Source organism: Phalaenopsis equestris, unplaced genomic scaffold (genome assembly GCF_001263595.1).
Source record: "Phalaenopsis equestris unplaced genomic scaffold, ASM126359v1 Scaffold000005, whole genome shotgun sequence".
NCBI classification, from domain to species: domain Eukaryota; kingdom Viridiplantae; phylum Streptophyta; class Magnoliopsida; order Asparagales; family Orchidaceae; genus Phalaenopsis; species Phalaenopsis equestris.
In genome coordinates this window covers 3,744-20,189 of record NW_018164447.1, presented here as the reverse complement: position 1 = coordinate 20,189, position 16,446 = coordinate 3,744, and the positions used below count along the sequence as shown (strand labels likewise).

Genomic DNA, 16,446 nt, shown 5'->3' with positions numbered 1-16,446 from the left:
TAGACACACACACACACACACACACACACACACACACACACACACATACACACACACATATATATTTAAAGAATAGTCGGAGTTTATGATCCTGCGTTGTAAGACAGATGCATTTAGGCGTGATCAAATACACTAGGGGACTTATGTCGGCAGCCAAAAGTTAAATTCTGGAGTGTGAGATGTGGTTTCGATTTAATTTAATTTACATATAAATTTGATTTTTTTAAGAAAAAATAGTATTTTTAATTTTGAAAAGTAATGTTTCAATTTTTAAAAATAGAAGATTGAGTCGATCCCATATAAAAAATTTTTTAAATAAAAGAGCACAACACTACAAGTGACATGTCTATCTCGAGGAATAGACATATAACTTATCCGTGAGGCTCAATTAGATAAATTACAAAGATTATGACATACGTTCTGTCTGCAAACTATTTTTTTATAAGCCAACAAGTTTCCCTACCTAATATGGAAGATTAGATAGGGTTTATATTACCTGGGTTCTTAAAGCTCTGTATAGAGGCAAGTCTCTATAATTAATTACATCTTAAATGACCGAGGCCGCTTAAGAAAACTCTTGATTTAGATCGATAAATATTATCTTTGATAATTTCAAAAGATAGGACATTTCAAAGATCAAAACAAGAAGTGTCAACTGGGAGAAGCTCAAATTTGGGACATTGTTATGGAATCCAAAGGGAGAAGACTAGGGGTTGTCATGGATTCTGAGGAGAACCGTAATGAATTCCCAAACTATCCTATGTTTTGGCTTTAATTTTGAGAAGTAAAATATTGAATGTCTTATCCTTCCAATTATGATTATTGAGGGCTTGCATTTGCATGACACAATCATACAAATAGCCTAGAAGATGAAAAGATTTACGTGATGACGAACGACAACCTTGAAATCCTAAAGCAAGTTAGGGCTTAAATTGTACAACATGATTGTGCAAAGGCCTAAAGATGAAGTGAGGATTTATATTGCATTAGCCAAACAACCTCAAAATTTTATAGCTTGTTGTTTATTTCGAAAGGAGATTACTGTTGTAGATCCACCTACTCTGCTGCCCATGGTGCTAGCTCCAAGCTCCTCAGTGAAGTAGTTGTCCTAAAGTCTAAAGGTTTAATTGACAAATTTAGCTCAATCATTATGGGGTGGTTAAAATTGATTAGAGCGACACCGGTTACGATCCCACATTTCCCTCATTCTGGTGCCACTATTTTCTTTTGAATTTACTTAGCTTAATCGAGGTTTTAAGCTCATTTAAATAGGGGAGATCTCGTTAGCAACTGTGGGTTAGTTTTAAGCTCACTTAAATAGGGGAGATCTCGTTAGCAACTGTGGGTTACCTTATCTGAGGGACTCCCGTAAATTCAAAAGGATGTGCTATAAAGTTGTATTTTAATGGATTTATGGCTACCTTTGAAAGGGTTTAATTTAATTTTGAAAATTCTTTTAATTTTAAAATATTTTCAATTTATCAACCAAGCATGCATGGTATGTAGAAGCAGTAGTAAATTGCAGTAAATGAAATGGTAGACAGTAAATAAAACTGTAAAGGTGTACCTGTCATCTTCTCACTGCTCTCGCTGAAATGTTAGAACTTGCAACATATATAATTTTGCAGGAAATTAGGGACCAAGAGGACCAGTTGAAGGTGTATCTACTCAACCCTATGTCAAAACTTGGTGGATCATTAAAAGTTTTAATGGATGATTTTCTTGAGCAAAGATTAATAAGTCCCATTGCCCTTCAAAATATCCAAAAAGTCATAAAAGTGTTTGGGGGCGTTTCCTTAACAACGTTTAAATCCCTTTAAAACATTTCGAGTTCACTTGACCTTATTATATTGTTCAATTGATCATCCAATCTTAGATTTAGTTCAAATGGATTAAATGAATTAATACACCCTATGCTCAGTAAACCTGATGTTTTAGTTATTCCAAGAGTGAGGTAATCAGATAGTCCCTTAATGTTTTATTTAAAAGTTATGTGAATGGGTGACCTTAGGGCAAACTTAATTAATTAGGGATCTTATACCACCATTGAAGTTGGGCTTATAGTATTTTCAAAATGCTCATAATCTATCATCAGAGAGTTTGGGTGGTATTCCTATAGAACATGAAGATTAACACACTGTATTTGGAGTGGAACCTTCTGCAACACTGTTGGGTAGGCTGGCAGCAGGTGAAGATTGGCCCATTTTCTTTCATCATTGCATAGTTTATATGGATGGGTAGAAACCAAGTGAAGTATGAGGATAATACCTTCATTGTACAACAGGTGGCACTCAATTGAAAATCATTTACCAGTAAACTCATTCAATATAAGAAGCTATCCAAAATATTTAATATAAGAAAAGTTATGGGTTCACCAATAATCATTGGGGTTAAGGTTTTCTGGAAAAAACCCGCAACCAAACTGCTAAAGTTAATACTGATGGTAGCTTATCTTCTAAGGGGGCTGGTATTGGTGGTGTTTTTAGAGATCACAATGGGAAATGCTTAATATATTTTCAATCTCCAATTTTTTTTGAGAATGCGCTTGGAAATGAAATTATTGTTTACTTTTTTTCTATCAAATTGGCTATCCTGAACTATTGGTCGTCATTACAAGTTGAATTGGATTCTTCTTTGCTCATGGATGTTATCACTGCACAAAGTAACTCCCCTTAGCATATCCTTCAATGGATCAAATAGATTTAAACCATGTTGAATGAGATAGATGCCACTTTTACTTTCATCAATAGGGAAGGTAATCTATCAACCAATTTGCTGGCTAAGTGTGGTGGGGAGTCCCAGATTGGATTAATCTCCTCTTGTCCTAAGCGTTCTCTTAGCTTTTTGATGCAGGGGAACCCTATTAATTCCCCCTCATCTTAGATTTGTAAGTTCCTCTTGGGTTCAATAGAAAATCTAATCCTTTTTCGATATATATATATATTAAGCAAATTCCATATTCATTTTATCAAAACAAGATTACATGGTTTTCATCTAACATATGGGATGTCAAGCAAATCCCCAAGTAATAGGACTTTTAAATTATGAAATGGAAAAGTAGTAATGATTGTGTTTCCAGTAGAATTATCTGTTTGGAAAGCCAATTTGCTGGTTAGTTACTTTACCTTAGTATAACCCTTAATATAAAGCTCCACAGCATTTGGATTTTTGAAGACATACCTTAGTATAAAGCTCCACAGCATTTGGATTTTTGAAGACATAGGTTTAATCTTTCTCAAATAATGTGATAGATTCCAGGAATCTCTATTAAATTTTTGGTCATTTTTATCACTAAGAGAGAGTCCAACTCCATATGTATTTGTTGTCACTTCATATGTGATGTAATTTTTATTGCCTAATATGTTGCCATGGTTTTTTTCTTTAAGTGCACCTCCTGCATATACTTGAGATTAAAATAAAAGTAAGCGTCTACTTATATTGTTTCTGAACCTCTGCCCATTCCAGCAGAATATTTTGTATAGCTCCCGTCTGTGTTTATTTTAATACGTGGTGGTTTGGGCCTCCTCCAAAAAAACTTGTTGTATGAGGTGTTATGAACTCTATCTTGTAGTTACAAGTTTTTTGCAGATCATAGGTTTATATATTAGATTGAAATTCTTGAGTTTGACAAGTTTTAGGATATAGGACATGCAGTGTGATACAACTTCCAACTCATTGTTAAATTTATCTTCATCTTTGTAGTGGTTTCTTGTCTTCCAAATAAGCCAAACATTAATGAGAGGTATGATCTCTAAATTATGTTTCTTTCACTCTAGACATGTGAGTCTAGGCCAAAAAAATATATGTGCATATATGATAAAGTCTTTCTCTATACCAAATCATCAAATTGATAATAAAGTAGCAAGTGGTTCAGATTTTTTTCCTCCCTTCTACATATTATACACCATGATGGACCCCTCAGGCCGTTAAGCTTCAAAATATCATCTGTAGGTAGTAGTTTCTTAAATAGTCTCCAATAAAAAAAAGACATAGAAGGAGTTAAACTGTTATGCCAGATGGCTTCCCCCTAATCCACCTGTTAAGAGCTGAAATTTTTTTGGTATATGTAGTTGGATATAGATTGAATGTTAGAATTCTTAGTAATTACTTTGCCTTTTTTGCTGTTGTCAATTGAATGTCTGTTATTTGTTTGATCCTCTCCAGATCCAATAATGTTCTATGTTTATTTTAATCCCATTTGTCATTCCTACAACACTCGGATATTTTCATATTCCTAGGAGGGCCAGTGTGACTGTGAAATATTCCATCCAACAGTCAATTATCAAGCCAGAAATCAAAATTTCCCTCTCCAACAAACCAAATAAAATGTTCTTCTGCTTGTTTTATTCAGTAGGCTTACCCAAGTATTTGAGTCTCTTACTTTTTTTTGCGCCCTTAAGGGATGACTTTCTTTACAATACTGTCTATGCATATAGTGAGACCATAAAGATTCTCTTAATCTAAAGTTGATGCACAATTTGGAGAAGTATTTAAGACTGATTTGCTGAAAATTTTGAAACCTACACCGCCAATCCATAGTGGTTTACATAGTTTATTCTAAATAGACCAATGCAATTTCTTCTTCTGTCCTTCCTTAAAGATTTTGCTGAAGATTTTCTTCGAGAGTTTGTGTGTACTTTTCTTCATCTTCAGCATTTGCAGAGTATAAAGGGGAAATGAAGATAGAATGCTTTTCAGAAGAGTTATTTTGCCTCCATTGGAAAGAAATGAACTTGTCCAACAATTAATTTGTGATTTTATCTTTTCAACCACCTCTTCAAGATGATTTTATTTTCTTCTTTCCTTAAATGAGTTGTATGCAAAGATATTTTAGAGCAAGGTATGCTTATCTGAAACAAGTGAAATCTCTTTTAATAATTTTAAGAGGGTCTTTTTCTTGCTACAATTATAATTTGACACCTTTTTTTTGTTGGGCCTTCTAAAACTCTATGAGGATTCTTTCTTTCTTCTTCATAGCTGGCTTGCTTTGGTGAAAATTATTACATCATTTGTTACGCTGGTTCGAATTTTTTCATTAGTCTTCATTTTGATCCGATTTGCATGTCAGTTCTCCTGTAACTTGCAAAATGCAATGCTAACCTTCCAAAAGCGTAAAATAATATATTTAAAGTGAAAATTTGTTGAAATTAAAGCATAGAAAGCGCAAAATTTTAACGCATGCCATCTATTCCAAGAGAACTTATATTATTGTGTGCTCTACCCTCAACAATAACCTTTACACTATTTCTGTATTCCTTTCATCCATCCTACACTCTATCCCTTCGGCGTGACACAAATGACATTTTGGGATTCAACATATTTATAATACTAAATGTTGTATTTATAAAAATGAAGAAAAAAAAAAGTTTCTCCCGAAATATCTGGCTTCAAACTATAGAAACATTATTTTGAATCAATTCCATACTAAACTAATTTCTTACTATAGATTTAAATCATTCAAAAGAAATTTAATGGGTCTACCTTTCCCGCAGGTTCAACGCTGCGCCGAGGACCAAACCATCCTCATCACCAGCTATGAAGGAAAGCACAACCACCCACTGCCGCCCGCCGCCATGTCGATGGCCTCTACCACCTCCGCCGCCGCATCAATGCTTCTCTCCGGCTCCATTTCCAGCGCCGACAGCCTCATGAAACCGAACTTCTTAGCTCAAACCATGCTCTCCTGTCCCTCTGGTTTAGCCACCATCTCTGCATCAGCGCCATTCCCCACCGTTACCCTCGATCTCACCCAACCACCTGATGTGCTTCAGTTTTCGAAGCCTCCGCTACAGCAACAAATCTACATTCCCCAAGTTTCCGGGCAATCACTTCAGGTTGGTGGTCAAACTGAAATAATCCTAAATTTTTTTTACAAAAAACTGGTTCTTCCATATTATGATCATAAGGTGACTAGTATGGCTCCTAAAATAGTTGAATTCAGATTACATAAAAGTAATTGTATTAATAATTATTTAAAATTTATATTGTACAGGGGTTTTAATGTCTTTCTAGCTCTTTTTTTTTCTTTTATTACAACTATGTGTTTGTTTTAAATAAAAAGATAAATTTGTTTGAAAAGCTGATGCGTTTTGTATGAAAAAAAAACTAGATTAAATGGTAAAAAAAATAAAAGAAAATGATAAAATATTATATGATAATATGATTTTATCTCTAGACAAATAATGAATTTGAATACATTTTTAATTACAAAATAGTTATTCAGTATTCATTTTACAAATATTTTATATTTTTAATTTTATTTTCTATTTCAATATTACTGATATAAGTAATTGATGCAAGCCTGAGATAACTATTTCTATTAGATTTATGAGAAAATTTTCTTTTATGATGATTAAAAGCAAGACCTTCAATGTTTTCCTCAAAAAAGCACCGCTACTGATTGTGCGATAAAAAATATAATTATTAAAGCTCAAAAATAGTAATTGAATAATTGCTTTTATTCACAGAAAATAACAACTTTTGAAGAAAAATGTTTTAAAAATAAACAGTATTTCTGCCATTTTTTTAAACGAGAATAATAGAATTTTCTAATCACATTATTTAAGGAAATATAATTCCAATTTACATTTCTTTTCTGGTAGTGTGGAGAACGAGAGGAGCTTGCTATAGCTGATAGAGTGAGTGCTGCTGCCGCCGCAATCACCACTAATCCCAAGTTCACGGCGGCGCTAGCGGCTGCCAATTCGTCGGTTAACGGCGCTGCCCACGAAAACGGAGGTCAACCACGCGGAACTGAAGATACCCAGAGCAACTAGCTTAGACAGTTTTTATTATGTTTTTTTTTCTTCTTAATTTGAAGTTGTTACTTATTATTGATTTATTTTGTGGTTCGGTTGCAATAAAGCGTAGGAGCCGCACTTGGAAGGAATTTCTTTAGGAGACAGGACAAAACATTTCATTTTTGGATTTGAGAAATTGTATTGTCAAATGACTAGTTCTTGGGAATAATTAATAAATCAAAAGTAAGAAAATTTCTTCAGCTCCAATGATAAGAGCCAACCATTTCTTTATAAAGCATCGAAAATTAGTAGAATTTTTTTGTTATGCACAAACCCCCCTTAAGAGATCAACATTTGAAGACTCGAGGTGAGTTCCTATATGTTCAATTAGATCTTAGGACAATACACACACACACTCAAATCCATCAAATTCCCCACAAACCCTAAAACCCTAAAATCACACACACTGGACCTACTTTCTTAACTCTTTGGGAAACTCAATTTGGTGGTCCTAAGCCTAGTCTTTGGTTCACATGGTTAAGACCAACTTATGGATATTCGTAAAAGAGTTGTCATTTGGTGTCTTATGGTCCCAAGATGGCTATTCATGACAGGCAAGATCACCTTATCCAATTTTGCTCAAATTGCTCAATTTCCCTAAATTTTCCAAATGTCCCCCAGATTCTCCAAAATACCTAATTTAACCCCAAATTCAAGCTTTCCAAACTCCAATACCAAATTCAAATTCAATTTCACCAAACACCAATTTAAAACCCAAATTTCAATTCCAAACCCAAAGCCCCCAATTTCGAGTCAAATGTCCAAATCCATACCAAAATGCTAGCAATTTCAAAAATTCACCAGATTTGGCCTACACACCAATTCAAATTGCTAAACTAAAATCAACTTTTGCATGACAATTCCAATTCCATTCAAGCTTATTGGCAAAACCTAAAATCAATTTTCGTTAACCCATCCTAAAAGCCCAAAAAATAAATTCCTTCTTGACAAAATTCGAAAGCTCATAAATTGAGCCCAATTTCAATTACCATTGAATCTCACATGACAAATTCACCTAATCCGAAGGGTAAGCTTTTGTTTTACATGTCCTCGTCCTTATTTCTAGCTATGGGTATTTAGTAAACTACATTAAGTTTCTAGAATAGACTATTCCAATATGTGTGTGGAGCTAGGTTTTCGTGTATGTTGATTATCATGGAGTTCATTGGTTAGAGCTATCTTAGGGAATGGTTGTCCAAAATAAGAGTTGGCTGCTTTAAATTATTTTAGGTTCAACATATAAGTAGTGAATTGTTTGATTTCTACGTTCGTTGGTTATGATGACAAGTCAAAATTCTTTTGAAGTTTTAAGTTTTAGTTTTTCTAGTGTATCTGTTGGTGTCAAAGAATTACAATTCTTCTATTATCTAAATTTAAGCTTCCATCCAAGATATTATTTTCCTTATTCAAAGGGTTTTAAGTTTGTAGAGTCTATAACATTATATTCATAATAAGTAAAATTAAATATTCTAATTCTAGATCCTTCATATTTGAGAATCATTTAAATTTTCACTATAAATTTTTTTTTTTTCATACCAAAAAGATTTTTTAAAAAGGGTAATTTGTCATAGAAAAAGATGTGAGTGATATGAGCTTTCTTCAATATGATTTATCTTGTTTTAAAATGGTCCAAGACTTATAAATTCATAGGCTAGCAGAGGGACACCACAGACCTGGGGGATTGACTTCTATCTAAATGGGCAGGCGTGACATTCACAATACAATATACCATCATAAAGGATGAAAAAATCACCTTTGAAATGGGCCTAATCATTCAAATGAGAAAAATATCATTGACTCGTGGGTCTATAAAACTAGAGATTTTTCCTTTATGTTACTAAGGGTAAGGCTTTATTTTCATCCTCATGTCTGGCGTTTCCTAGGAAGATCCCTCATATTTAATTACTTCTCAAATGTTGTGACTACTGAGAAAAATCTCAATTCCAAAAATGGCTTATATCATGCCAAATCATCGGTGAAAGTCTATACGGTCTACGAAGATAAATGAATCAAATTCAGAAGGGTCAAGGATGAAAGTGAGAAAAAAGTGAGCTGGAACTTGGATCAACTTGAAAAACTTACATTAAGGTAGTAGAGTTTTGGCCAAACTGTTTGATCTTTGAAATAGGAGCTTCAAATTGGGTTTGGAGCTTGTGTTCGAAATTGAGACTTCGAAATTGTTGTGAAATTGGATATGGATTGATATAATAGTGAGTCAAGTTTTAAATATAACCCTAGGCTATATAGAATATAGGCTGGAGAAATTTCTAGATAGAAGTAAAACCTTAATCCTTTCTTTTAAAGACGCTAATGGGTGGACCAACTTAGATTTTGGGAATAATGTACCGAATCATGATGTCTATGACTTTCCATCATTATAGGAGCATTGGTACCCTAAAATTTTTAGCCATTTATGTAATCAGAGTTATTCCTTGTTGCCATAGTAATGGCTAAGGCTAATCATCCCCTAATACTTTAGTTTGGGGTGCCTTCATTGGTAAACATGGATTACTTCATCCTTGGGCACCCAAACAATTTGAGGGGGTAGATTTAATTATTGTATATGTTGTAGTCCTTATAGGCTATTTATTGAGTACCTAAATCTACCACAAGATTATGTACTTGACTAGTTTAGGGTGTGTTTGGTCCTATCTTTTTGTCTACGTTGGCTATTCTAGGATTATAGTTCGGAGCTATCCTAGTTATGAAAAATTAAAGTTGATCATTTTTAGTTTTGTTATGGATTTGATAATTATCAAGTGATTTGTTCTTCTAAGATTGTTAGTTATGGTGAAAATCAAGGTTGTCTAAGTTTTGTTTATTTTTTTTCCATTCAAAGTAAGATTCTGGTCAAATTATCAGCACAATGCTTTTGTTCTCATCTCTAGGTTTTATTTTCTCCCCAAAGTTTGAATGTGGTAGAGATAGCATATTCTAATGAATATAATTTAATCTCTTAATTTAAAGCTTTCTATTTAAGGTTTTTTTTATTCTCATTTAAGATAATAAAAATGTAGTTTTCATGTGAAAGAAAATTTTTTTCAAAAATAGTTTTATCATTCAAAAATATATGATTTACAAGCCCATTTATATGATTTTTTTTTTGAATAAGATGATCAATGACTTGTATATCCAAAGGACTAAAGATACTAAATCATATGTTTATGGGGAGAAGCATATTCATTTATCTAGTCAGTTATTCTAGTGAATATAGAAGTCTTAGGCTAAGAAAATGGCAAAGAGCCTGACAAGCTTATAAATTCTCATTTTGTTATTCCTAAGCTTAAGCTGAATGCTTTAGAATATATTTTTTAGGAAGAAATTCTTCTAAATTTAAAGGATGTTTTGAAATGGTTTTGAAGGAGTTTTAAATGAAAAGATAATTTAAGTTTAAGTTTTGAAGAAAAGGTTTAAAACTAAGTTCAATTAAGAAGTTTTCTTTTGAATGGTTTTAAAATGTCCTTTGAATTTCCGAAAAGGATTTTATTTTGGCTTTGATATGCTTTGAAAAAGTATTTTCTTCTGAAAGAGATTTTTTTTGAAAGATATTCTTGAAATGGTTTCAGGCTTAGTAGTTTCTTTTAGTTTTGCACCGATCACTTTTGAGGTAGAAGTTTGAAAAGATTTATTTTATTATTTTTTTTTTGAAAGAAAGCTTTTAATAATTATTTTAAAAGGATTAACTTTAAAAAGAAACATCTTTGTTGCATGAAGATCAACTATTAACATGTGATTAAGGCTTTTTTTGAAAAAAAATAATTAGTTAATTTTTTCTCTTGTAAATATTTTAAGGCTAAAAAAAGTGAATTAAGAAGAAAAGGAATTTTTAAAAGGTGTGTAAATATTTATAAATCCTAGAGAAAGTTTCCTTTAATTTGGCTTGAGCATTTCTACATTAAAATTTTATAAGATTTGAGCTCTTTTAATTGGAAAAGAAAATCTTCTTATGTGGGTACAATTTTTTTTTTTAAATTTGAATCTTTATAACACATTCAATATCTATAGAAAAGAGTCATAATTGTAAGATTTTTTATACTTTTTTTTCTTAAAGTTTCCTTTTAGAGTAGATATGATTCATTTAAAGTTTTGTTAAACCTCTCCTCTTAGCTTTTAGAAAATTTCACATTCCTTTTGATATCCATGTCGACCACATCAGGCCTTTTTAGTTCCCCTAAGATTATTTCTAGCTAAAACACATAAACTCCCAACATGCTTTTAAAAATAAAAAGGACATGACATTTGTCACTTTTCATTATGTCTTTTCATTTTACATGTACATATACCACTACATAATAATGTGCTAAAACTAACAGAATAACTAACGACCTTAGCACATGTCAGAAAAAAAGCTCTTTTTTCGACGACATAGAGACTGTTTATGATCTGGGTTATTTGCCGGTATAACTACATACCATGCCATTGCTTAAAAATAATAGTTTTTTTCTCATGGTTTTTAATAGTATTAAATCATTGGTTATAAATAAATCATTAATCAACTGTCATACTCGGTCAGTTATTTACGAACATTATTTAGTAAGGTTTTAACTAATGAGTTGTTTTAATAAGCAATGATATTTTTTGTTGTTAATAATGTTAATTACCCATTGCTTTTAAGTCATTTATAATACGTTGGTAAATGTCATAATTATACATGCCCTCCTGAATCCCTCATTTCCTACTCTTCTTCCTCCCATCGCGCTCATATTCGCCCTTCTTCACTCTGCCTAAAAACCTCGACCTCACCCTTGTTGTAGCCTCTTTGGGTTTTGTCCAACATAATCATCTCCTTTGCAAACAAACCCTACAATGAGATCACAACGTTTGGAGACCCAAAACTCCCATGTTTTCCCTCCTTTCGCTCACCTCCCACCCACAACCATTGACTAAGGTAACTTCACATCTTCTTTGCAATGCAATTTTATGCCTGGGTAGAGTTTGGTAGAGTACTTAGCTTTTCCTAAAGAAAATATTTAAGAAAATCTTCAAAGAGTACTTCTCCATGATCATCATTAATAGCATGTAGACATCATCTTCGTTACCTCAAGGAGAATGTTGTAATTAATTTCTTAGAAAATTTTGGTGATTGCTTTTCTTTTTTTTATTCTCCAAAAATTCTTTATACCTTAGAAAAAATTGAAATAGTAATGTGTTTTGGAAGTAAATTTGTTACTACATTGATCTAACCCTGTTGAATTGAATTTTTCATAGTGAATATTGGTGTTTCTGCTAAAATTTGGTTTTCTATTTGTGCTACCTGTTGTTTATGATGGTTAATTTGTTCTTGATAAGCCTACATTTCTTCCTTGATCTTCCATAGTTGTTGTGGTTAGTTTTTTGAGCTGTGATGAATTCTATCCTTCATTAAAATTAAATCTGTTTTGAATTTATTTTTGTTATTCCAAATCTAGGATGGAATTTTAATGTTTACCTGCATGAAAGTTTTGATATCTTGTTGGTTATCCTTCCTGTCTTGGTTTTGGTAGTTACTTTGATGGTATTTCTTTTTTTTCCTAGTTTTGTTGATTAGGTTTGAGAAATTATTTGTGGAAAGCTTCAAAGAGTACTTGTTAGTGATAATCTTTAATAGCATGTAAACATCATTTTAATTAACTCAAGGTGAATGTTGTATATAAATTCTTATACATCCCCACAATAATAAAGAAGTATGATAATAAAGTAGCACAAAATTCCTATAGAATCAATTTGTGTTTTGATAGCCCCTAACTTTGATTTAAGAAATAATTTAATGAAATTTCAATGATCATAAAAAATTTCATATGGGCATCATCTACATTACCTCTAGGAGAAGGCTCTAAATAAATTCATAAACATCCCCACAATAATTAGATACAAAAGGAAAGTAAAATCATTTCATTAGTGTAAATTTAAAGCATGTTTTGCTAACTTTAAGCAGCCAAAGGAGCTTGCAAGGAATTCTCTTAAGAAATAAGCTTGCACAATTTGATGCTTGATTCATTATGATCATAAAAATAAAATTGAAATGAAATAGTAATGTTTGTTATTCCTTTTCTTTTTTTATTTTCTATAAATGCTTTATAGCTCAGAATAAATTGAAATAGTAATCTTGTTTAAAATTAGATTTATTACTACATTGAACTAACTGTGTTGGATTAAATTTTTCATAGTGAACATTGGCGTTCCTGCTTTGATTTGGTTTACTATTTGACCTAGCCGTTGTTTTTTTATGGTTCATTTACTATTGATAATCTTACATTTCTTCATTTGTCATTATTGATTGCTAAGATTGAATTTTTAAGTAGAGATGAATTCCATCCTTCATTAAAATTAAACTAGTTTTGAATACATTTCAATTTATTCAAAATCTAGGATGAAATTTTAATGTTTTCTTGCAGGTGATTTCATATCTTTTGTCGATTGTCTTTTCTATCTTTAATTTTGTGGTTTGTTTAGTGGTTTTTCTTTCATTTTCTGCTTTTTGTTGGTTTGGATTGTCTCTCTGTAATTTCATATCTTTTGTCTATTGTCTTTTCTATCTTTAATTTTGAGGTTTGTTTAGTGGTTTTTCTTTCTTTTTCTGCTTTTTGTTGGTTTGGATTGTCTCTCTGTTTCTTTTTCTTGTCTTGTTTCAGTTGCTCTGATTGGCTATCCTTCTTATGTATTTATATATCTAACACTTAAAATTTACATTTTAGTACATCTTTTCATGCACACATGAGGTTATATCTTTGGAAAAAATTGTATTTTTAGGTTGTTACGTATTGTATGCTTAGGTTTTTATGTAGGTTATATCAGTAAATTTAGCTCAAACAACTACAATCACTTGAAAATTAATTTTGGATTGAAATTTTTTTATCTAGCCTTCAGTAAAATAGAAATTAGATCCTTTAACATCATTTTGTTGTTAGGTATGTCAGAGATCATTAATCAGAGTAACATTGATGTTTATTTTGTATCTTGTTTCTAATATTACTTGTAACTGTAGGTACTTGTGGGCACAATTTTTCAGGGACTTGTGGAAGCTATCGATCGCCGGATTTAAAATCCCGTCGCCCTCTTTGGAGGGACGTTTAACTTATAGACACACACACACACACACACACACACACACACACACACATATATAGTCTCATGGTGATGGCTGGCTCCCTAGCTCTGCTAGGGTTTATGCTCTAATGGTGACCTCCTCCTTGCTCAAGCTGGCTGGCTATCTTCTCTTCCTACTTTCTTATACTGTTTGTGGTTCTTTAGATTGGTGGGTGTGGTTAGATCTTCTGTTTGTGGTTTTTCCCCTTTCCTGGTTAATCTTTTTTCAAATTTGTGGGATACTGTTCCATTGCTGGAAACTCTACCTACTCTCCATTTGGTTTCGGTGTGTTCTCCATTTTATTACTAATGGCTTCCCTTAACCCCATTGATTTAGAAACTAATATAAAATGGGCAAAAGCCACCTTTGCTGATGTTGTGGGAAAAGGTTTTGAGACCTTGCAAAATTTTGAAAATCTTGTCTTCCCTCAATCTTACCATGATAATACTGTTGGCAAGGTAGATTGCCATTTTGTGAAACCTTTAGGGAAAAAAAGGGGGGAATGGTTGCTGCCTTCTTCTCTAAAGGGAAAAAAGGGGGGAATGGTTGCTGCCTTCTTCTCTAACAGTGAGATTATGTCCCTAGCGGATGCTTGAAAATTCACTCTTGTTGGCAAGTTTTAGTTCAACCACCCTAAAATGGATGATATCAGGAAATACTTTGATGAAGTTAAATTAGTTGGTGCTTGGAGGGTGGGGTTGATGGATGGCAGACATATTATGATACATTTGGCCAAAGAAGAAGATTATGTAAGGCTTTTTGCTAAACAAGTTTTCTTATTAAATGGTATTTCCATGAAATTATTAAAATGGACTACTGACTTTGATCCATCAAAAGATCCTCCTATTGTACCCATTTGGTTCAAAATCCCTTGGCTGAAGTTACATTTTTTCAATCACCAAGTTTTATTTACCATTGGAACTGCCCTTGGAAGACCTATGAAGCTGGATGCTCCTACTTTTAATCTCTCTAGGCTACCCATCTGTGTTCAAAACCTTAGTTGAAAGAGATATCACTCAACCTGAGGTGGATGAAATCTGGCTTGGAACTGCTAATAATGGCTATTGGTAGAAAATTGTGATGGAGACTGTCATGATTGCAAAACTTTTGGACACACTAATAGTAGATGCTTCAGAAACCTTCTTTATGATCCTTTTCTAGCACTCCCAATATGCATGCTAATCGGCCTTTGGAACCTGGCTCCCCTCACAAGACTGTTGAATCTACTATTGGATTTGACCCTCCTTCATTTACACAACTTCAAACACCTGATGACAGTTCTGTCATTTAACTCAGACATGTAGTGGAAGTTCTTGTTGAAGGAACTTCTGATATAGATCAGTTGCCCCAAGTTCCTGTTATACCCACCACTATGATTGATCCCTTACACATTGTTGTCTATGATTTCCCATTCTTAACTCAATCAGCACTTGAACCTTCTCCTATATTCGAACCTTTAATCCCTCCTCCACCCATTGATGAACCTACCTCCTCTATCTTTTCTTCTGATGTGGCGATCCCTGATGCGGGAGACTTAGAAAAGGCTAAGCTGTTACTAGATTCTTCAGCTAAAGTCCCTAGAGACCCTCCTGTTTTGGCTCCTACATTAGCGGTTGAGTTGGAAGACAACCTGGTTCAACAGATGATCTTAGATCTGGAAGAAGAATGACAGATACATCAGTCGAGAAAAAAGAAGACAGGTCTGCAGAGCTAAGAAGTTCGGCTTCAGTAGTTGGGGGCTCTATGAACAAGAGCTTGGATTCCCTTACTAGAACTAGAAGGAGGGGAAAAAATTATGATTAATCTTATTTGTTGGAATGTTAAGGGATTAACACATCCTAGGTCCCTTAGCATGTTACTCTACTTAAATAGGATGTACAAGTTTCAGTGTATTTCCTTACTTGAACCTATGGTTTCTAAACATCAATCCAGAATCATTAGAAAGTTCCCTGGATTCCAATTTTATCCAAATTTTAATAACAAAATTTGGCTTCTTTGTAGGAAGGAAGTCACTTGGAAAATCTTACAAGACCACCCTCCATTTCTTCGATATCCCTTAATTTGGCTGGATATTCTGCACAAGCTACTTTTGTTTATGCCATTAGAAATTCTGATCGAAGGAAAGAATTATGGAAGGAGTTTTTTCTGCTTACCCAATCTATTTCTTCTAAATGGCTAGTCTGTGGAGATTTTAACTGTGTGGATTCCCCCTGTGAAAAGACAGGTGGCAGACCTCCTGAAATCAATAAAATGAATTTCTTCAATGATAACATGCAGCTCACTTGATTATATGAGTTGGGCTTCTCAGGCCCCAAATTTACATTAAGAAGGGGTAATATTTGGGAAAGGCTAGATGATCCAAATTTTTTATATGTATGGATTTATGAAGTTGACACCACTACTATGCCAAAAACTTGATGCTTATATGAAAAGTAAGTTGTGTAAAATATTTATGATTATAGGCAATTAATAATGGGATTCTACGCAGGTATACGTATTGTTATCAAGTAATAAAGGACTTTCTATTTAAGATAATGGACTTTCTATTTAAGCCCCAAATATTGATCCCACGGGGAAGGT

The 16,446-nt window shown here is 33.1% G+C and overlaps 1 protein-coding gene across 1 annotated transcript in view; it reads left to right on the top strand.

Moving 5' to 3' along the window:
* The window catches only part of LOC110018173 (probable WRKY transcription factor 31), a 59,889-nt gene extending 53,113 nt beyond the window's left edge, over nucleotides 1-6,776 (top strand). Inside the window, exons 6-7 of the mRNA XM_020715401.1 lie at nucleotides 5,493-5,834; nucleotides 6,603-6,776. Of these exons, the coding sequence (XP_020571060.1) occupies nucleotides 5,493-5,834; nucleotides 6,603-6,776 (516 nt within the window). The remainder of the gene's footprint in view (nucleotides 1-5,492; nucleotides 5,835-6,602) is intronic.
* The last annotated feature ends 9,670 nt before the right edge of the window (nucleotides 6,777-16,446 follow it).